Here is a 22,371-nt window from a genome sequence, read left to right as displayed (position 1 = left end):
TATTGATATTGTCTTGTCAACATTTACTGTTCCACTAAATTATGATGGTGTGATCATGTCTACTCCTCCAAAAGAGGGTACCCCTAGTCATATGACCATATACATCTCTTCTCAGCCACCTCTTTCATTTTTGTAGTTCAAAATATTCTGAGCCTTTCATGTGAGCATGAGAGAAAAGATTTAGAGAAAAAAAAATTAAAGAGAGGCGGGATCCTTACTTGGAAAAAGGAGAGGTAAATGAAAGTCAAAATTTAGCATATCCTTGTGAGGAAACTCTGACTCTTAAAAGTCATGAGATGAGTGGTGTGAGAAGTAGTGAGACTACTTTAAAATAAGATAGAGATATAAGTGGTTGTTTGTTTCATTTTGCAGGTGCTCAGAGTCCTAAAGAAACAATTGTTGATTTCCATCGTGTAGACCCTCAGTTAAACTCTAATGCACCAAGTGCTGATAATTTCCATGCAGGTCTAACTACTGATACTTTCTTGCAGTCCACTCAAACTTCTCATCTGCTTATAACTACAATCCCTATTATTTCTATTGATCAAGTTGCAGAACAATCCACTCTTAATGAAACCACAGTTTCTGAGTCTCCTCATCATTCAACTGGCAGTGAAATGTTTGACATAAATGCTGATGCTACATCCCATATACCAATTATCATTGAAGATGTTGAGTTAAATGCTGATGATATAGAATTTTTTGAAGTAGCTGGATCACCTATTGCTTCACTTCATGACACTCTCTTAAACTCTGATGCTGATGTTGATGAAGTAGCACAGAAGTTGAAGGAACCAGTTACTGATGATGAATCTGTTCATGGTAGTGAGTCTGATGATGGAGATGATATTGATGTATCCAACATTAATGTTACACTAGACCCTGATGAAGATCTAAATGAAATCATCTTTCCTGAAGGCATGACAAAAAGAGAGAAAAAGCTGAAAATAGATGAATTGGATAAAGCTAACACCAAGAAGTACTTGGATGAGGAATGGGTTTATAAATAGAAGGATCCAAATTATCCTATTACTATTACTCATGCTTCTCAACACTTGGAGACAACTGAGAAACAAATCTCAAATCCTGATGTACTCACCCATCTCAAAGCTTCAGCTTTAATGGTCAAATCCATCCAGTCTACTCAGGCAAAAGCAAAATCCCAAATGGACCAACTCAATGATGCCTTTTATTAGGTTAAATTCAAATATGATCTTGATTTGCAAAAATAATTGAAGCCTATCCTTTCCAGATAAGACAAAATTGAAGCCAATCAGGCTATGTTGGAAGAAACTCAAAATAAAATGTCTGTGCAATTCGATGAGGTCCAATAGTCAATGGAGCTGATTGTTTCCCTTCTTCTTGGTGATGATGCCAAAAAAGGGGAAATTTCAAAATCTAAATACAAACAGCTTCAGCTAAAAACTGATGACAAAGATGATGTTCCAGATGGTGGGAGTAAAGGTGGGAAGTCGGTTGGGAGGAACAAGGGTGGATATATTGTTGGCTCTGGCTGCACTTCTAAGTCTACTATCCAAAGAAGAAGTAAAGGTGGAAGCAGTATTGGAGCTGGAAGGAAGAAATCTGCAATTCTCATAAAAGAACTGACTATTATGACTATTACTGAAAGACAAACTCTAACAATGACAAATGCTTATGAAGACCAAGGTATTCTGGAGATAGAAGCTAGTGCTGAGGCACGTCAATTTTACAGACTCTGAAGTATAAAGGAAAGAAGACAACTCTATTCTACAAGGATCCTAAAATTACAGCTTATAATTTTGAGGTGAGTAAAAGAATTTTTGAAAGGGAAAATCTTGGAGTTGATCTTGAACAACTGAGGTTGATGGAAGAGGAATTCAAGTCTCTAAGACCAGAAAATACTGATGCTTTCTCACCATATGAGGATATTCCTGGACAAAGGCCAACCAAAGAAGTAGCAATCAAAGAAATCAACCAAACTAAAGCTGAAAGACATGTTCCAAGATCTTAAGCCATTTTAAATGATGATAGGGTGTTATAAAGGAAAAGAGAAGGTTGGTGAAAAGTCAAAACCAAATTCCAAAACTAAATAAGCATCTACTAAAACTTAAACACTGATAGATCTATTATATTCAGTAAGTCAAGCTTATGATGGTGCTGATGAAGGAAGAGTACTTAAAGAAGAAGCCAATCAGGTTCATGAGAAGGAAAAGGTGATATCTGGATCTGATTGGGATGAGAAACTACAAATCATTCCAACCACTAACATTGCTAAAGTTGGAAAAATAAATACTAAAGCTCAACATTCACAACCTCTGATACTACTCATGTTGTTGACAATACAGCTTAAGAAACAAAAGCTGAGTATCCTATTCCTGAAAGAGACTCAAAATATGATTCTGAAGGTTTAAACTCTGATAAACTAGAATTGACCTTTGAAGAGAAAAAAAAAAGCTTCTATGGGGAAGCAAAATACCTGCATCAAAGAGAGATTCTTCTTAGACCATTAATAAAATTTAAAATGGTAATTCACAAGCTAAAATGAAAGGCAGAAGAGGTGGCTTAGGACTTCCAAATGCTGATACTTTCACTAGAAATGCTTTAATTCTAAGGGATCCTAGGAATCTAACAAGGATTTTAGAAAATATGAAGCTTGGAGACCTACAGAATATTCTTTCAGTTGAGGTAGTGCTTGATTTGTATGATATAGATAAGAAAAAAGAAAAAATGTTGTACTTTCTTGAGTCTGGAAAGAGGTTGAAGGTTTTTCAAGAACAAATAAGAGACAAACCATGGCAGGAGTTAGAATATGTCACAACATTACTAAAGGTAATCAACTCTATAACTGCTAGGTGGTTTGCTTATTTGAAAGACCTGGTATTCAGAGAGCAGAGAGGAATGACTTAAAAATCCAAGTATATTCCAAAGTAAATTGATGAAAAAGGAAATACTGTTGATATTCCAAAAGGAGGAGCCAGGGTGAATACATCAATTGGTATAAAAGTTCTTACTTATAATCCGAATGGAAGGAAGGTTAAATACTTGGAGCTGGATGATTTGTCACTTGAGAGATCGGATATTCATGATCTCAGAGCTGCTATCTATCGGAATGATAAATGTACAGAAGAGCTCAAGGATATCAAAAAGAGAATGGAAATGTACTTAACAGTGCTTGAAGTAAATCTTCTCAAGAAATTCTTTGATGATGCTACTGGATTTTCCATGGTTGAAGAGTAAAGTCTGATACACTGACAGTAAGATTGTATATATGTATTTATTTATGCATTTAGATAGTTTTGACATCATCAATTAAAAACTTGTATATATTTTTATGATGCACAAGTTGAGGATGATTGTTAGATAAAATTGATGATATCAGTATTGAGCTATCAGAGTTTGCCATCAGTATTTGATATCAGAGTTCGATAAAGGTGACGTCATCATCATTTGTCATCAGTATTTGTTCACCAGTACTTGTCATCAATATTTGTTCATATCAGTATTTGTCAAGCTGGAAATCAGGAGATATTATAGAAGGATATATGTACAGAGATATGTCGGTGTAGGACTTTACTTCTTTGTAGAAATCAATAGATGTATATATATTAGGATTCCTTATTCAATTATAACGTATCTTCTAGATTGATTGTGTAGTTGTGCAGTATATACGCACAGGTTAGGTTAACACTATAGGTGTTCGAATTGATATATCATTCATATAACCTAGCAGCTCTCAATGATATATGTTCATCCTTTGAGAGATTATTGTAATCAATTTTTATCCATTGATATAAAAACTGTTCTTTCTGTTGAGTTTGTTAATTCGATTTGATTGTTTAAACTGTATTCACCCTCTCTACAGTTGATTTAAGGCCTAACATACTAGCCTCAATTATACGATAACACAACTATAATATAAATAGAAAATAACTTTATACAATAGGACTTACTTTAATCCCGCATACAATGAACCAAACATCTTCATAAAAGCCTTTTTATCTTCTTTTTCTGAACTACGAGGCTAAATCTTGCAAGTTATTCTTTACTGGAATGTTAAATTTCAAAATAAAAAAGTATTAGCGAAATAAATGCTCAGCAAGTATATTATAATATAATTAAATAATTTTGGATTTTTTCAAATAAAACTATTTGATAATTTTTAATATTTTTTCGCTAAAACACTTTGGTAATTAAGCAATAGAGGCTTCAAAAATAATTTCAATCTCGACGAGAATCAAAACTCGTAAAATAGAAAGAAACTGAACTAGTAAATCTATAATAAGTGAAAGAAACTTTATCACAAATCTGCAACCAAATTTTGTTTAAGAATTAAGAACTAAACTATCATTAAATCTTTTATGATTATCATTAAATGATTAGAAACTCTTAGGACGCATGTGTTGTCACCGATGATCAGTCACAAAGTAATTAACACCGGCATGCCGAAGCATATCCAAAAACAAGGGTACCCAAAAAGCCAACACATTGGCCTATAATCTATCTATATATATATATATTATAGTATATCGTAATATATGCACACGATGGACCGGCGCCATAGCCTCTTACACAACCATCCAATCTAGAATATAAGAATTTATTAAAAATGAAATTCTTATACAACAATAAACTACTATTCTTATTTATCATAATAGTCACAAGATCAACTTTTATATCAACGGTGTATCTCACTGTTCAACAAACAGTACATGAACCACTGTTTTAAAAATAATATATAATTTGGATTCTAACATAATAATTACTAGAATTATATCTCAATCTGTATCACAACGAAAGGTGTACTGAAAAAAATATTGAAATGCAATTTCAAAAATATCGAGTCTAGGTAGAAATACTTACATAATCAGAATTAAATATTTTGTATATAATATATTTAACTATTCTAATAGTAGAATATTGGAGGAATACTTGCTTTTGGTCCTTAGCAGTTACGCACACTCGTGACTAACACAACTATCTCATTCTTTCATCTTATGACATCAGCATCTTTTCTTACGATAATCCATTAATTTGCCGCCCCTGTGGTTGGTACAACCCTGATATGCAACACTATTTACTTTAATCTTCATCCATATATCTGGTCTGATCATTCTCAATGACCAGCATCTATAATTAAAAACTACTACTTTAATAGTCGAAATAATAATTATCCGACGAACCGCTCGTTTAAAACTCTATCCCACATATAAAGACAATAATTGAAATCACGCATGCATAAAACTCACTTAATATGTAACACATAATTCATATAACACATATGTAACAACCCAAATCCGGGGTCAAGATTTGGTGTCACTAAATAATCATTACATAAAATAAAAGAATATTCAATTAACCTCTTGAATCCGGATCATTTACAGGTTATGGTATGAAACAAGAATCTAACCTTCTACAATTCACAACAACTACAATACCAGTGTAAATACCTGTATGCTAACGTCCTTGTCATATTTTTCTAACATCTTCGTCCTCTCGCAGTGGAGATCTCTCTAACTTCTGCTACTAACAAAAACTATTCACTTTTATCCTTATATGCTTCTGAAAGAAATAAGAATTTACAAAGCAAGAGTGAGACAAGAATGCCCAGCAAGTATATAATTTGAGTTTCAAATATTAATATCAAAGGAAAATTTCTGGACAAAAGCTTTAAACAATTTTAAATGATTCTATTTATTTGAGAGAGTTGAGCGAATAAACATTGGCTATTACCAGCCGTTTATTATAAATCCAAAAATGACAAGGGATTCCCAGATTCATCTCCTGAATCAGGGTTTTGTCCAGTTTTGGAATCATAAAACTTTTCAAGAGAGAATTCCGTTAATGGAGATCAATAACAAATTAGTCTGGACACTAGTTCACACCTATATCTTGCTGATCAGCTAGGATTTAGTGCAGATCTATATCTCCCTATATAGATCCAGTCGGGTACCCAGGCTCTACGGCCCATCTCAAGGATCCGGTTATGTCCTGGTCCTTAGGATTAAGAACACTTAATCCCACACATCACTATCCAGTCCGTGGAGTATTTTGATGTCAAATCATTTTGATTTCAAAATATCCCAATTCAGGGTTCACAAATAACCCGAAAGAATGGGTATTTGCTCAAGAGAATAATCAATAATATAGGAACAATAATGAAAAGAACATGCTTAACAAGAGTAATTGCAGCGAAATATAAAACAGTTAACTATTCTGACCTTAGAATAAGAATGAAGAAATATTTGCAGTATTTTAAAAGAATGTTCGGGAATACTTGCCTTAATAAGCTTTAACTGCTATTACTGGTTGACCTTGTTCGACTTGAACGTTCGGCTTTATCGTTAAACTACTATTCCATTCCTAGTTCGATGTCGGTACTCGGGCTTTCCGTCTAGGACCTACAGGGTTGAAATACCCTAGTTCAGATAATCGTCTAGCTTGACATAACATCACTATCATTTCTACCCATGCGATTTCATAACCCGACTCATACTCATATGTACTATTAAAATACACATAGAAAATATGGTTCACATCTTCGAAGTTCGGTTCGGTATTTATTTTCGGAAAGTACGTACACTTGTTGGTTTGAAAATAGTAGGGTGATTATAAAATATTTTGTTACAGCACATAATTAAATTCGTATAATATAATTATATACTTTCTTTCGACGTCTCCGATAATTATAGGTTACATTCCCATATTTTCGGAAGCAATTTCCCGAAAATCGGGTAGCATCTCCTTTGTTTATTGGCCTAACCATCGAAGCAATTCCACGTCAATCCCATCAAAACGACAACATCCAATCATAATTCACAATTCCCAATCACCGGTACAACTCAATTATTAATTATTGTTATCATCCGTGTTTTTATGTTTTTTATTCATATTTTTCATTTCGCAATTCATTTTATCAACTAATTTTATTTAATCATAATTTAGGACTCAGAATTAATCATCATTGTCCGCCGTCGGCGATGAGCCTCGACGGTAAAATTTACGGGTTTCCGATCATATCGGACATCCTATGTAAATCTCATCGATTAATAATTAAATTTATAATTCCGCACAATTTATTTATATCACGAAATATTAGTCAATAAATCCTGCAAAGAATTAAAAGAATTAAATTAATGAAATTTTCCAAAACCAAAGTTCAATTCGAATTAATTCGAATTAAACAATCACAAAGCAAGGCAACCCAGTTGAAACAGAACCCACAAAAACAGCAACAACGCGCGCCCCAAAACAGGCCAATCAGGAACGCAGGCAACAACACCGCCTCTCCCCCCATCGCACACACACAACACCAACATAACACACACACACATATAACACACATGCGCACATATAACACACACACATGCATATATATATATACATATATCTGAATCGAACAGAACCGAAGTAATTAAACTGAGAACTAAGTAGTGGCCGGAAAAGAGAAGAAGCAAGGCACCCGGAAACTCACCAAAATAGGGGGAATAAAAGGGGAAAACAGAATGATGGAGACAGGAGAGAGGAGAGATTGAGAGATTTGTTGAGAGAGAGAAATCGAGATGAAAGAGAGAGACTGCAGAGACGCGAGAAAAAGAGAGAGTCGGTGAAGAGAGATAGGATGAGATAGAAGGAAATGGGATATTAATTAGGGGATTTTATTACGTTTTGCTACGTTATTTCTATTTCTGACACCGTAAATTTAATGAAATTGAACGAGTATTTAGTAGGTAAAATAATTTGAAATTCACGAAAATAATTCTAAAGATCACGAAATAATTAGGAGTTAATAAAATAGAAATTTGGTCAAACCGTACCCCGGATCGAAAAAGTTGGAACATGAAAAGTGTTCAGAATTATCAGATTAGGTTAGGAAAGAGTTTTTGGAAGAGTTTCGAGTTGTAAAAATGCAAAACGGTTGAAGTGGGACGATTTTCGATTCTAAAAAGTAATTTCATAATTATGTAAAAATAATCATTTTTAATTCTATAAATCCTTATAAAATCATGTAATAATCCAAAAATTACCATAAAAAATACCAAAATTATCCATATTTAATTCTAGATAATTTGAAATTAAAATATCCTAATCTTATCAGATATCAACACCCAAATATTAATATCAATCATCAAATACTTCACCAAAAATTCACATAATAATTATTTATCGATAAAAATAATTACATAATGTTTCCCGATGAGTTACCAGGACTTCCTCCAGACAGAGAAATTGAGTTTGCAATCGACTTAGCACCTGAAACAGAACCAGTATCCAAGGCCCCGTACAGAATGGCGCCCGTTGAGATGAAAGAGCTAGCAAAGCACTTGCAAGAGTTGTTAGAGAAAGGAATAATCAGACCCAGTGTATCCCCATGGGGTGCACCAGTGCTATTTGTTAAAAAGAAGGATGGAAGCATGAGACTGTGCATCGACTATAGGGAGCTCAACAAACTTACAATTAAGAACAAGTACCCGTTACCCAGAATTGACGATCTGTTTGACCAATTGAAAGGAGCCAAGTACTTCTCCAAGATTGACTTAAGATCGGGATATCATCAACTGAAGATCAAGCCAGAAGATATACCAAAGACAACTTTCAGAACAAGGTATGGACATTACGAATTTTTAGTGATGTCTTTTGGATTGACCAATGCCCCGACATCATTTACGGACCTGATGAACAGAATTTTCAAGGAAAACTTGGACAAGTTCGTTATTATGTTTATAGACGATATTTTGATTTATTCAAATACGGAAGAGGATCATGCGGAACATTTGAGAATAGCTTTGGATATTTTAAGGAAAAAGAAGTTATATGCTAAATTCTTGAAGTGTGAGTTTTGGCTACAGGAAGTTCAGTTCTTAGGACACATAATCAGTAATGAAGGGATCAAAGTGGACCCAGCAAAGATTGAGGCAATTACAAATTGGAAAAGACCGAGAACACCCACCGAGGTAAGAAGTTTCTTGGGATTAGCGGGATAATATCGTCGATTCGTTCAAAATTTTTCAAGGATTGCCACACCATTGATAAATCTTACACGAAAAAATGAAAAGTTTATATGGAACGACAAGTGCGAAGAAAGTTTTCAGGAATTGAAGCGAAGATTAATCACGGCACCTATTTTGTCACTTCCAAAAGATCAAGGGAATTTCGTAATTTATAGCGATGCTTTTCATAAAGGACTAGGATGTGTTCTGATGCAGCACGATAAAGTGATTGCGTATGCGTCAAGGCAACTGAAACCACACGAACAGAAATATCCTCCTCATGATTTGGAGCTAGCAGCCATAGTTTTTGCTTTGAAAATTTGGAGACATTACCTAAATGGAGAAAAGTGTGAGATTTACACGGATCACAAAAGTCTGAAGTACATATTCACACAGAAGGAGCTTAATATGAGGCAAAGGAGATGGTTAGAATTGATCAAGGATTACGACTGCTCGATTAATTATCATCCCGGTAAAGCAAACATTGTAGCAGACATGTTGAGTCGGAAGGAAAAGTTAAATGTGTTATCAGTACCTGAAGAAATATATAAGGAATTTCGAAAACTGGAATTGGAGATTAGAGTTTGCAAGCCTGATGTAGCAAAAGTGTACGGTATGACTTTCCAGCCGGAGTTGTTAGAAAAAATAAAGAAGTATCACGAAGATGTAATGAATCAAGATATAAATCGTTTGGTAGGTGAAGAATTGTGCACACAAAAAGACGATCAAGGTATTCTTAGGTTTTCTTCAAGAATTTGGATTCCACCGGTGACGGAGCTGAAGAATGAAATTTTACAGGAATCACATAATTCAAGGTATTCAATCCATCCAGGGAGTACCAAAATGTACAGAGATTTAAAGGAAAAATATTGGTGGCCAGACATGAAGAGGGAAATTGTGGAATGGGTTAGCAGATGTTATACATGTCAGAGAGTTAAAGCAGAGCATCAAAGACCAAGTGGATTACTGCAGCCATTGGAGATTCCGGAGCGGAAGTGTGAACATATTGCCATGGATTTCATAATTGGATTACCAAGGACAAGGGCTAATCATGATGCCATCTGGGTCATAGTGGATAGACTTACCAAGTCAGCTCATTTTCTGCCTATAAATGAAAGATTTTTGCTCGACAAGTTAGTCCATATATACTTGAAGGAAATCGTAGTTCGTCATGGAGTTCCTGTGTCTATTGTATCTGATCGAGATCCAAGATTTAATTCAAGATTTTGGAGAAGTTTTCAAGAATGTTTGGGAACAAGATTGAATATGAGTACAGCTTACCACCCATAAACGGACGGCCAGAGTGAAAGAACGATCCAGACAATCAAGGACATGTTACGAGTTTGTGCTATTGATTTCAAAGTAAGTTGGGACGAGCATTTACCTCTGGTAGAATTTGCTTATAACAACAGTTATCATGCTAGTATTGGGATGCCACCCTATGGAGCCCTTTATGGAAGCAAATATAGATCTCCAGTGTATTGGGACGAAGTGGGAGAACGCAAAATACTTGGACTTGAATTAGTACAGTAGACAAAGGAAGTTGTTGAAGTCATCCAGAAGAGATTGATAACAGCACAAGACCGTCAAAGGAAATATGCAGATCAATCAAGGAAAGATATGGAATTCGAAGAAGGAAGCTTGGTATTACTGAAAGTATCACCGTGGAAAGGACTAACGAGGTTTGGAAAGAAAGGAAAGCTGAGCCCAAGATATGTCGGACCTTTTGAGATTCTAAAGCGAGTTGGAAAAGTAGCTTATGAATTGGCGTTACCTCCGCACATGGAGCACATTCACAATGTCTTTCACGTATCAATGCTTAAGAAATATAATTCAGACTCGAGGCATGTAATAGAATATGAGCCAATAGAGTTTCAGGCAGATTTGTCATATGTAGAGAGTCTGATAGAGATTCTAGAGGAAAGAGAGAAGGTATTGAGAAATAAAGTGGTAAAGTTAGTAAGAGTATTGTGGAGAAACCCAAAGGTTGAAGAGTCAACCTGAGAGTTAGAAAGTGATATGAGAGAAAAGTACCCTCATTTGTTTTCTTAGAGATTCTGAGGACAGAATCCTTTTAAGGGGGGAAGGATGTAATATTCGGGATATATCGTGTAATTATTTTTGCTAATAAATAATTATTATATGTATTCAATATCTATTCTGTGAATTATTTGTTAAGTGTTAAATGTGTTTGGATGTTTAAAAATATTATTAATTGAGTATTTTAATTTTTATATGTCCAAAATAAAATATAGATAATTGTCATATCTTCCTAATTATTTTTATGTTGATTTATGAATTTATAGGAATCATATGGATTTTATAAAATCTTTTTCCGGGTATTTAAAATCTATTTTATAAAAACGGAAACCAACCGACGTCAACCGTTTTTACGTTTTTATAACCCGAAACTCTTCTGAGAACTCCTTCCTAACCTAATTGTAATATTCCGAGCATTTTCCATGTTTCGACTTTTTTGATCCGGCGTACGGTTTGTCCTGCGCGGGTCCCGGCGCAATATTTTCGATACAATATTCATTTCGGTAAATCAATAAAACTCGTATTTTCGATAAACGGGAGCTTTTTATTAAACTATCACAATTATCACCTCGTAATACGTGTAACCAAGCGCTGAGACCAAGACCGCAGTACAAATTGTACTGATTTGGATAATTATCCCGAAAACCGATACCGTTTGGATCATTTTTTATAAATAAACATACCGTTTTATATCTGGAATGATCCAACGGGATACTAATTTTCCGTAAATATAAATAGCCTTTTACCGTATTTTATTTCGTATCAAAATCATTTGCAGTCAGCTAAATATATAATTTTCCAGAGGAAAACACTAAATTCATAAACCTTTCTAAGAATCAAACAACAAAATGAAGGTGTTATTGATCTCTGTTTTCAAAGCTTGAGTAACCAAAACGAAGGATTTGAGGAGTACTATCAGATTCTGAGCTTCGTTTTACTGCAGAAACTAAGGTTATTTTTGTATTTTTTAATTTATTTTCGAATTATTTTTATTAAAAATATGAATTTCTGTTCAGATGATTGTTTGTATGATTTGATGATTGCATGTTATAGAGCTTGTTCTCCTGATGATTGTCATATGTCATACGTCTGATTTGGAGTCCAATAACATGTTTAAAAGTGGGTTTAATTCTCGAATTTTGAAATTAGGGTTTATAACCCGTATCAATGTTTTCAATTGAAATTTGGGGCTTTTTGATTTAGGGGTTATTAGATGTTGATTTATAGTGGATTATGTTCCTTATGAAATTTGCAATCGATTGGTATATAGCTCATTAAGAGAGGATGTCTGAATCGAAGGGAGTCGTGTTTTGAAAATTTTCGAAGTTCATTGGAAACCGGCGATGTTCTTGGCCAATTTCCAGCCAAGTCTGGGGTTATCTGTCAATTTTGATTGCATGAATAAGTTCCTGGTGTTGTGTAGATTAAATCTGGAGGTGATGGTGGTCGGAGGATACCGGAGGCGAGTTCTCCAGCCACCCCCGACGTTTTCCGGCGACTAGACTGCAAAATTGCAGTTTAGTCCCTGTACTTTTGAAGATGGTGAAGTTCAGTCCCTGAACTTTCCAGAGTTTTCAAAAATAGGATTTCTATTTTAAAAATATTCAAAAATCATATTTCCTATTTATTTTTATTATAAAAATTCGTTTTTGATTTTTGAAAATTCCAAAAATTATTATTTTAATCCCAAAAATTATTTTTAATTCAAAAATAAATCTGAATTAATTAGTTAATTAATTTTAGTTAATTTTTAATTGATTAATTGGTCAATTAATTCGAAAATTAATTGATTAATTTATTTAATTAATTATTAATTGATTTTAATTAATTATTTAATTAGATTTAATTACTTAAAAATAATTTAAAAATTATGAAAAATAGTTTCTTGCTTTAAAATATTATTTTAAATTGTTTTCAAGGCTGGATAATTGTTATAAAATTGTTTCAAAGCCAGAATTGGCCAGCCGAACCCTGTTTATTACACCGAAATTGATCCAACGACCCGTTTTAATTTCGAAAAATGTTTTAAAAATTATTTTAAATACCCGAAAGCTTGTTTATGATCCGAGACTTCTTTATAAATGTTATATCATTGATTATGTGACGGGTTATGCGCTGTATGTGACTTGTTGGTTAACTGTCGGTCTATATATTCGATGTTTACTTGTTTATTGCGTAATTTTCAATCCGTTAATCGGATTTGGATGAAACGAGGGGTAGATAGAAGTATGTTTCGAATAGAATCGTATAAGTTGAATATTGATAGATGCTTATGATATGTGAGCAGAAGAGGGGAGGCGGAGAAAAGGAAAACATGTAGTCGAGGAGTAAGACAGTGGTGATTGAAAGCGAGTGCAGTATAGTAAGCTAGTACCAGGCAAGTGTTCTGAACTTTCTCGAGATATATTATAGTGGATTGATAGTATTGTTTTATATTGCAAGTGCTTTGATGCACTGAACCCAAACCCTGATTCCAGTTATTGATCTTGAACCGTAAACCTTATTCTTTCTAAACCATTGATTGTTGTACATCCAGATACGAACCACAAATTTAAGATACTACTCCATAAATACATACAAACTAAATATCAAACACTGAACCAGATTGCTTACACATTCAAACCATTGTATCTTATGCTTTGAAAGACCAAGTTTTTGAAGCCCTGAAACATTGATTCTTTTGTTATCCAATTCTTTCATTACCTAACAGCCAAGCTTTGAAAATGCCCTATTGATCCTTACGAAGATTGAAGCCATTTCATTATTGAGCATACACTGTTGTTAACGATTCTGTTTATTGCTTTACATTGTTTATTCTGTTATTATGTTAGAATTGGATTATTTTTGTAAAATTGTGGACCAGATTCGTGGTCAAACCATATAATGGTCAAGTTAGGCCAATGTGTGCCTTGGATCCAGTAGTTAGAGCAGTGCTGTGTGCTTTGCTCAGGGTTAGTGCGTGACTGATCAGCAGCCTAACCTTGGTTTTTAAAATGAAAATATAATATCCAATTCTAAATCATAATCCATTGTTCACTTGATATCATAACCATATTCACCAGATGATCATTATTCTCAGTTTTGTCATTATGACTTGCTGAGCTAGTTAGCTCATTTGTGCGATGTTGTTTATGTTCTTTTCCAGTTAAGAAGGAACCGGTTGGTACCGAGGATCCCCAGTCCAGCGTGAGAGCTAGGGGTTCAGGTTGATCGAGCTGAGCTAGTAGGCTTCTTTTGGAATAATTTAAGTTTGTAAAAGTTTGTAATAATGTTTAATACTCAGTTCTGAGTTGGAATAGTTCAGATTCGAACGTTTGTAATATAAGTAAGTGTGTTTGGCTTGTGTGCATACTTTAACCTGTTGTGGTCCGTGATAGTTGGTAAGTAGGGTCACTGTATATTATTCTTATTATCTCTATTATTATTATAAGCAGGTTATAAATAAGGTGTATGTGTGTGGACCCCAAACTTCTGACCCGGGTTTGGAGGTGCCACATCTTGGGCTAGGTTGGCAGAGCTTCCGTCCACTAGTGAGTGGGATGTGGAGGACCGCAGAGTTATAAGGTTGGTGAGCTGGATTCTGTCAGAGCTACGCGCGGTACATGAGCCGCGTGGCTAGATGATGAGAGACGAGATGGTTTAGGAGGCGAGAGACCCAGTACAGAGCGGAGGGTATCTGTCTCCTGTTTTTTGTGTATTATGGCGAGAGCCAGTGATATATGATGCAGTTTGGATGCGAGGAGAGTGCCAGCGGTAGCTGGATCAGATTGATGGAGTGAGGATATCTTTTGCAGTAGAGTATACTCCTTATTCTGTCACTCTTATTATCAGAATGTATGTTTTCTTTAGATTGTATTAGGTAAGCTGAGCTATGTTTTGAGTTGGATGTATCTGTACTTATATATATATATGTGTGTGTATGTGTGTGGGGGGGGGTTGTACAGCAGCTCAGTGGTCGTATCAACTTTATTTTATTTCCTGTTTTAATTATTTAGTATTAATTTCTTCCGTAATATCTAAATTCATTAAATCCAGAGATAGTATATTTCATTAATTCAGAAAATTGTTCAAATTTTGTACTTATATCCAGGTAATTATTTATTTGAACACTTTATAGTAGTGACCATTTTTTTTGCCATTCCTTATTAGATAATTATTCTCTGAGATTTTGAAGCAAATGCAATATGTAGCAGGTATTAAAAATGTTGGTAAATTTATAATGTGGATAAAAGGATTTTATGCATGAAATTTTTTTAGTCATGTTATTATATTGCTACATATTTATAGCCATGCTTAGCAGATTATAAAGATTTCCTATTTTATTTTCATAAAAATGGGTCCTAAGAAGGGTAATAAATTAGGGGGAAACCGTACTGAGACTCATACTGACCCAACAGTTGTTCAGATGCTGGGACTGATGCAGTAACAAGTGAACCAACTTGTACAACAACAACTACAACAGCAGCAGCAACAACAATAACAAGCAGTTGTGCCTGTGATAACTTTTAAAAAATTTCAAGCAGTAAATCCACCTGAATTCAAAGGGAGTGCTGATCCAGTTGAAGCGAATGCTTGGCTTAAAGAAATAGAAAAAGCATTTGAATTGGTTGGAGTAAGAGATGAACAGAAAACCAAGTTTGCCAGTTATTTCCTCAAGGGGGAGGCAAACTACTGGTGGGAATCCAAAAAGTTGTTGGAAGAAGATCCAGGTAGTAACCTGGGAAAAATTCACAGAGTTGTTTCTAGAAATTTATTTTCCAAGATATATGAAGAACCAAATGGAGATTAAGTTTTTGAAACGCAAGACAATTTGAGTGTTACGGAATATGAGGCAAAGTTCACGGAATTAGCTAGATTTGTTCCCGATCAAGTTGACACGGATGAAAAAACGGCAAAAAGATTTCAGAAGGGGTTGAAATATTGGATTCAGGATAAAGTGGCTATGTTTGAAATGACTTCCTATGTGGCAGTAGTCCAGAAAGCAATGGTCATCAAAAGTAAAAGTGACACATCTCAAAAAGAAAGGGAGGCAAAGAAAAGGAAATTTAAATCTTTGGGAGGAGGACCACAACAAAGCAACTTTCAGAACTGTTTCAATAAGAAGCCAGAAATTCAGCCAAACCGAAATATAAACTTTAGGAAACCATCTAATGGAAATGGGAACCAAGTTAATCAGGCCAGGTACCAGAGTTAACAAAGGTTCAACCCCTCTTCCATACCTTATTGTAGATACTGTGGTGGAAGGCATGTTGGGAACTGTTCAACCAATGTGCTGTGTTTCAAGTGTGGAAAGAAAGGACATTTTGCTAATAAGTGTCCAAGTTTGATTCAAAGCCAGAAACCATAGGGCAATTGTTTTACATGTGGAAAACCAGGACATCACTCTAGAAATTGTCCTACATCAGGATTGGCCAATAATACACCCAGGATCACAGGTGCCCCATCTCAAAGGGTACCAAGGATTGAAGGACCTCCAGCTCAGCCCAAAGCCAGAACATTTAACATGTCAATGAAAGATGCAGTTCAGAGTTCGGAGGTAGTTGCAGGTACGCTTCCAGTAAACTCCATAAATGCTAAAGTTTTGATTGATTCTGGAGCTACCAGGTCATTTATTTCTACGGATTTTGTTGATAAACTGCATTATGAATTAGAACCGTTAGACAAAGCGCTAATGATAGAACTAGCTAATAAGAATCAAGTGGCAGTAGATCAAGTATGTCTGAAGTGTGACATTGAGATATGGGGACATCATTTTCAAGCTAGCTTAATACCCTTTAAGTTGGGAGAATTTGATGTTATCCTAGGGATGGATTGGTTGTCGAAGAATAATGCTCAAATCGACTGTAAAAATAGAAGAGTGAGGCTTCAGTCAGGGGATCAAAAGAAGAAAGTGGTATTCAGGGGAAATAAAAAAGAGGAGAAATTCTTATCAATAGCTCAAGCCAAGAAATTGCTAAGCCAGAATTGTGGAGCATTTTTAGCCAACGTAATAGATACCGAGAAGGAGATTCTAAATCTAGAAGCTGTTCCGATAGTTAATGAGTTTCCAGACGTATTCCCAGGTGATTTACCAGGATTACCTCTCGACCAAGAAATTGAGTTTGCTATTGAATTGACACCAGGAACAGACCCAGTTTTTAAGGCTCCATACCGGATGGCCCCAATTGAAATGAAGGAATTGGTAGTTCAGCTACAGGATCTTTTGGACAAAGGATTTATAAGACCAAGTGTATCCCCATGGGGCGCACCAGTATTATTTGTCAAAAAGAAGGATAGGAGTATGCGGCTATGTATTGATTATCGTTAGTTGAATAAATTAACCATTAAGAACAAGTACCAATTGCCAAGGATTGATGATTTGTTTGACCAATTAAAAGATGCTATATGGTTTTCTAAGATTGATTTAAGATCGGGATACCATCAACTGAAGATCAAGCTAGAGGACATTCGAAAAACAGCTTTCAGAACCCGATATGGACATTATGAGTTTTTGGTAATGGCATTTGGGTTAACAAATGCACCAGCAGCTTTCATGGACCTGATGAATCGAGTGTTCAAGAAGTATCTGGATAAATTTGTGATCGTATTTATAGATGAAATTTTGGTTTACTCCAAAACAGAGCTAGAGCATGTTGAACATATAAGGATAGTTTTGGAAATACTACGACAGTAGAAATTGTATGCAAAGTTTTCAAAGTGTGAGTTTTGGTTACGAGAAGTACAATTTCTGGGGCATGTTATTAGTAATGAAGGAGTGAAAGTAGACCCGTCAAAGATTGAAGCCGTCATGAATTGGGAAAGACCGAAGACTCCAACAGAGGTGAGAAGCTTTATGGGATTAGCAGGTTACTATAGAAGATTTGTGCAAAACTTCGCAAGGATAACTACTCCACTGACAAAACTTACCAGGAAAAATGAGAAATCTGAATGGACAGAGAAGTGCGAGGAAAGTTTCCAAGAATTAAAGAACGGATTACTATCAGAACCAGTACTGGTCTTACTAGATGATCAAGGGAACTTCGTAATTTACAGTGACGCTTCACACAAGGGTTTAGGCTGTGTTTTGATGCAACATGATAAGGTAATAGCTTACACGTCAAGGAAACTGAAACCCCATAAACAGAAGTATCCAACCCATGACCTAGAGCTAGCAGCTATAGTCTTTGCATTAAAGATATGGAGACATTACCTCTATGGAGAAAAGTGTGAAATCTACATGGACCACAAGAGTTTAAAGTATATCTTCACCCAAAAAGAACTGAATATGAGACAACGAAGATGGTTGGAACTGATCAAAGATTACGATTGTGCAATCCACTATCATCCAGGCAAGGAAAATGTGGTGGCAGATGCTTTGAGCAGAAAGGAAAGGTTGAATGTGGTCATTTCATCTGAGTAATTGATCAAGGAATTTGAGAAGCTTGAAATAGAGGTCAGTATTTCAAGTACATCTATAGATATGATATGTACTATGTCTTTTCAACCAGAATTGTTAGAGAAAATAAGATAATATCAAGAGAAAACAATGAGCCATGAACAAGAAGAATTATCAAGAGAAGAATTAAGAAGCCAAAAAGATGACAAAGGGATCCTAAGGTTTTCTTCCAGGATATGGATACCTAATATAGCTGAGCTAAAGGAGGAAATTCTTCGAGATGCTCACAACTCCAGATATTCAATTCATCCAGGGAGTACGAAGATGTATAGAGACTTGAGAGAAAATTTTTGGTGGCAAAATATGAGGAATGAGATTGCGGAGTGGGTAAGTAAGTGTTACACTTGCCCAAAAGTTAAAGTAGAACATCAAAGACCCAGTGGTTTAATACAGCCATTGGACATTCCAGAATGGAAGTGGGAACATCTTGCAATGGACTTTGTGGTTGGGTTACCGAGAACCAAGGCAAATCATGATGCTATATGGGTTATCATTGACAGATTAACTAAATCAGCACATTTCCTTCCTATCAACGAGAGATTTTCATTGGATAAATTTGTTCAGTTATATCTAAAGGAAATCATGGTTCGACAAGGAGTACCAGTGTCTATAGTGTCAGATAGAGATCCTCGATTTAATTCAAGATTTTGGAAAAGCTTTCAGAACTGTCTAGGGACAAAGTTAAATATGAGCACTGCATATCATCCGCAGACAGATGGTCAAAGTGAAAGTACAATCTAGACTATCGAGGATATGTTGAGAGTCTGTGCTTTAGATTTAAAAGGCAGTTGGGACGAACATCTACCCTTGGTTGAGTTTTCTTACAATAACAGTTACCATACAAGTATTGGAATGCCGCCGTACGAAGCCCTATCTGGTAGAAGACGTAGATCTCCAATCTGTTGGGACGAAGTAGGTGAAAGGAAGATTTTGGGTCTCGAATTGATTCAACAGACAAAAGAAAAAGTGGATCTCATTAGGAAAAGGTTAGTGGCAGCTCAAGATCGACAACGCAAATATGCTGATCCTTCCAGAAAAGATGTGGAATTTAAAGTTGGAGAGGCCGTACTATTAAAGATTTCACCTTGGAAAGGCTTATCCAGATTCGGAAAGAAAGGAAAGTTGAGCCCTCGTTATATCGGACCTTTTGAGATTTTGAAGCGTGTGGGCAAGGTAGCTTATGAGTTAGCCTTACCACCCCATCTGCAGCACATTCATAATGTGTTCCACGTGTCGATGCTCAAGCGTTATTTTCCAGATTCAAGTCATGTAATAGAGTATGAACCTATAGAGGTTCAGCTAGATTTGTCTTTTATTGAGAGACCGGTTCAGATTTTAGACTGGCAAGAAAGAGTGCTTAGGAATAAGACTGTGTCTTTAGTGCGAATCCTGTGGAGGAATCCTAAAGTTGAAGAGTCAACTTGGGAGCTTGAAAGCGAAATGCTTGCCAAGTATCCTCACCTATTCTCTTAGGCTGATTCTGAGGACAGAATCCTGTTAAGGGGGAAGGTTGTAATATCCGGTATATAAATATTGTATAAATTGTTAAATGCAATAACATGCGTATAAGTTATTTTAAATATATCTCTGTTTTAAAAATAATAATTGTTAAATTTTATCTGTGGTTCTGTAAGTGCCAGGATAATTGTTGAATAATTGTTAAGTGCGAAAAATTCATTTATATGAATTTTATGATTTTTAGAAATATTTATAACATGTGTAAACACTACGTGTTTTTATACATCATGTTGCCTGCATTTTTTTGATATTTTATATTTATTGTTGGGATTTATTATTATATTATTAAATATTTGGTTTAAATTAAATTATTTTTTTATAATTTATTAAAATATTCTTTTATTAAATATTCTACAAAAATAATTATCTAGAGTCGTGTATTTTAATTAATTGATCTATATATGTCATTATTTTTGCAAATGGGTGTTTTTTATATAAAGCCGAATTCGTGGTTTCGAGACACATTTTGCAGCTACATGTTGATTTTGCTGATACATGTTGATTTTCCAGCTGATTTAATCAGTGACACACCTCACTGTTTCTATCCCTATCCCAGCATAATCACATATCTTGCACCTTCCTTATTCAATACACCTAAAACACATACCATGTTTCTTTTATTCTAAAATAACACAACACACACACGGATACAAAACCACACACACAACCAACCGTATACACACACGTAACAGAACACCCACACAGGCACCGCCATATCTCCCTGTTCTTCATCTATCTCTCATACCGCCTTCATCGCCACCAGCGATTCTTAAAGATTCAAGCCTTTCTTTAGTGTTGAAGCCTAAAGCCCAAGCAAAGCTGTTCCATATTCCCCTGTTTCAAGTTTAATTTCGAATCGTTTCTTTTCGATTCTAGCCGAATTAAATTCGTTGTTTGGGAGGGTTGCGCTTCATTATTGGATTCTAAATTTGCTGGCTGTGTTTCGCTGCTATCCTCGAGTCCGTGTATATAAGTTTTACAGCCGGTTGGAAGGGGTTTAATTTTTGGGTGAATTATGGATAATTAGTGGTGTGATATGTACTATAAGCAATTGAATTTGAGCTCGTTTTTTTGTTTTGGTTTTGGTTTTTAACAACCGAACTCGAATGCGGCCGCCGGAAGCCGCCCCTGCTAACTGTTTTCTTTTGAATTCTCCGGCCAATTTAGTTGTTAATTATTGTTGTAAGTAGTGGTATACGATTGTATATGTTGTACTCGTTGATATCATGATTAATTATTTGGAAATTGCTGTAGTTTATGATTAAGTCGAGTATGTCCTGTTTTGTTTCTTTTTGTATGAATTTATATCCTTGTTTTGTGTAATTCGATTGTGTTGATTTGAGTTTAGAAAAATATCAGCGTGTGGTTACTATTTCTGTTTATTCGAATGGATTAAGGAGGCCATAACCGCGTTTTTTTATAATTTTTCTTTTCTCTTTTCCCTTCCTTGAGTTTGGTTGTGTTATGTTGCTGGTTGCGCAAGGAAAAAGGGATGGCAGGAGGGTATTTTCTTTGGTTAATGTTATTATGGCTGTGTTGGTTTTGTTAGCAGGGGAGGTGTTTTGGTAGGGTATTGTTTAGTTTTGGCTACTGTTGTTAATGTCAATGTTGGGTTGGAAGGGTGGTTTGTAGGAGAAATAAGGGAGGGTTGGCGTGCGATTTGGTTTGCAGGTTGTGTTGGTATTAGGTGTGGCTGTAGTGTCCAAAGAGGAGAAGTGCGGGGCTGCAATAGTAATTGTTAACTTCGCAGGAGGAAGAAGCTGGCAGGGGAATGGTTTCGATTTATCTGCTACGTGACTTATCTGCTTTCGGTTTAGCTATCTAAATGCCATGCTTAGCTATAAACGAATGGGTAGATAGTATCATTGAGACGTTTAAACACGTCAGTTGAGTTATGCCTGTTTTTTTATTAAAAGCAATATTTTGGTTTATAGAATCCTGAGAGCCAGGCCCTTAGTAAAAGTCAGGCAGCCTAGTATTTCCTATTCAGCGTGCAAAGGCAAGTTTCTTGTACTATTCTAATTCTAGAATAGTTAATTGTTTTATACATCAAAATGATTGATTTTGATTATGCAAGTTTTTATACGCTATTCTACTTCCAGAATTGTTATATGTTTAGAGATCTGGATTAAACTGTTTTATAAAGTTTTTGGAAGACATTGCATGCATATAATTATTGGGATTATTGAAGTCGTGTTATTCTAGCAATTGTTCTGCTAGAATATAATTCATTTTCAGATAGATAGTGAATAACTATTCTATCAATATTTACTCTATACAGTGGATTTTGATTGCATATTTAGCGAATAACTAATCATTCTAGTTATTTTGCCATCAGTTGCTGAGATTACTCCGGACCATGAGAAATGGGACTAGATTATGATAGGATATCGATTGATTCGATCCTTT

General features: G+C 35.2%; 1 protein-coding gene across 1 annotated transcript; it reads left to right on the top strand.

Annotated features, from left to right (window-relative positions):
* Positions 1-1,337: 1,337 nt before the first annotated feature.
* On the top strand, positions 1,338-21,759 carry LOC141673855 (uncharacterized). Its single transcript, XM_074480584.1, has 7 exons — positions 1,338-1,668; positions 15,533-15,718; positions 15,815-16,190; positions 16,239-16,330; positions 16,415-17,190; positions 17,698-18,090; positions 21,634-21,759. The coding sequence occupies exons 1-7, from the start codon at positions 1,338-1,340 to the stop codon at positions 21,757-21,759; spliced, it is 2,280 nt and encodes a 759-aa protein (XP_074336685.1).
* The last annotated feature ends 612 nt before the right edge of the window (positions 21,760-22,371 follow it).

Source organism: Apium graveolens, chromosome 7 (assembly GCF_009905375.1).
Source record: "Apium graveolens cultivar Ventura chromosome 7, ASM990537v1, whole genome shotgun sequence".
Classification (NCBI taxonomy): Eukaryota; Viridiplantae; Streptophyta; class Magnoliopsida; order Apiales; family Apiaceae; genus Apium; species Apium graveolens.
This window is presented reverse-complemented; position numbering and strand designations above follow the sequence as displayed.

Bases quoted from the DNA above. Each gene is read 5' to 3' on its own strand.
- LOC141673855 (XM_074480584.1), top strand. From the start codon at position 1,338: ATGGAGCTGATTGTTTCCCTTCTTCTTGGTGATGATGCCAAAAAAGGG. The intron at 1,669-15,532 runs GTATTCTGGAGA...AATTTCAAGCAG, and splicing joins AAATGCTTATGAAGACCAAG to TAAATCCACCTGAATTCAAA. The intron at 18,091-21,633 runs GTAATAGCTTAC...TTTGGTTTGCAG, and splicing joins TTTTGATGCAACATGATAAG to GTTGTGTTGGTATTAGGTGT.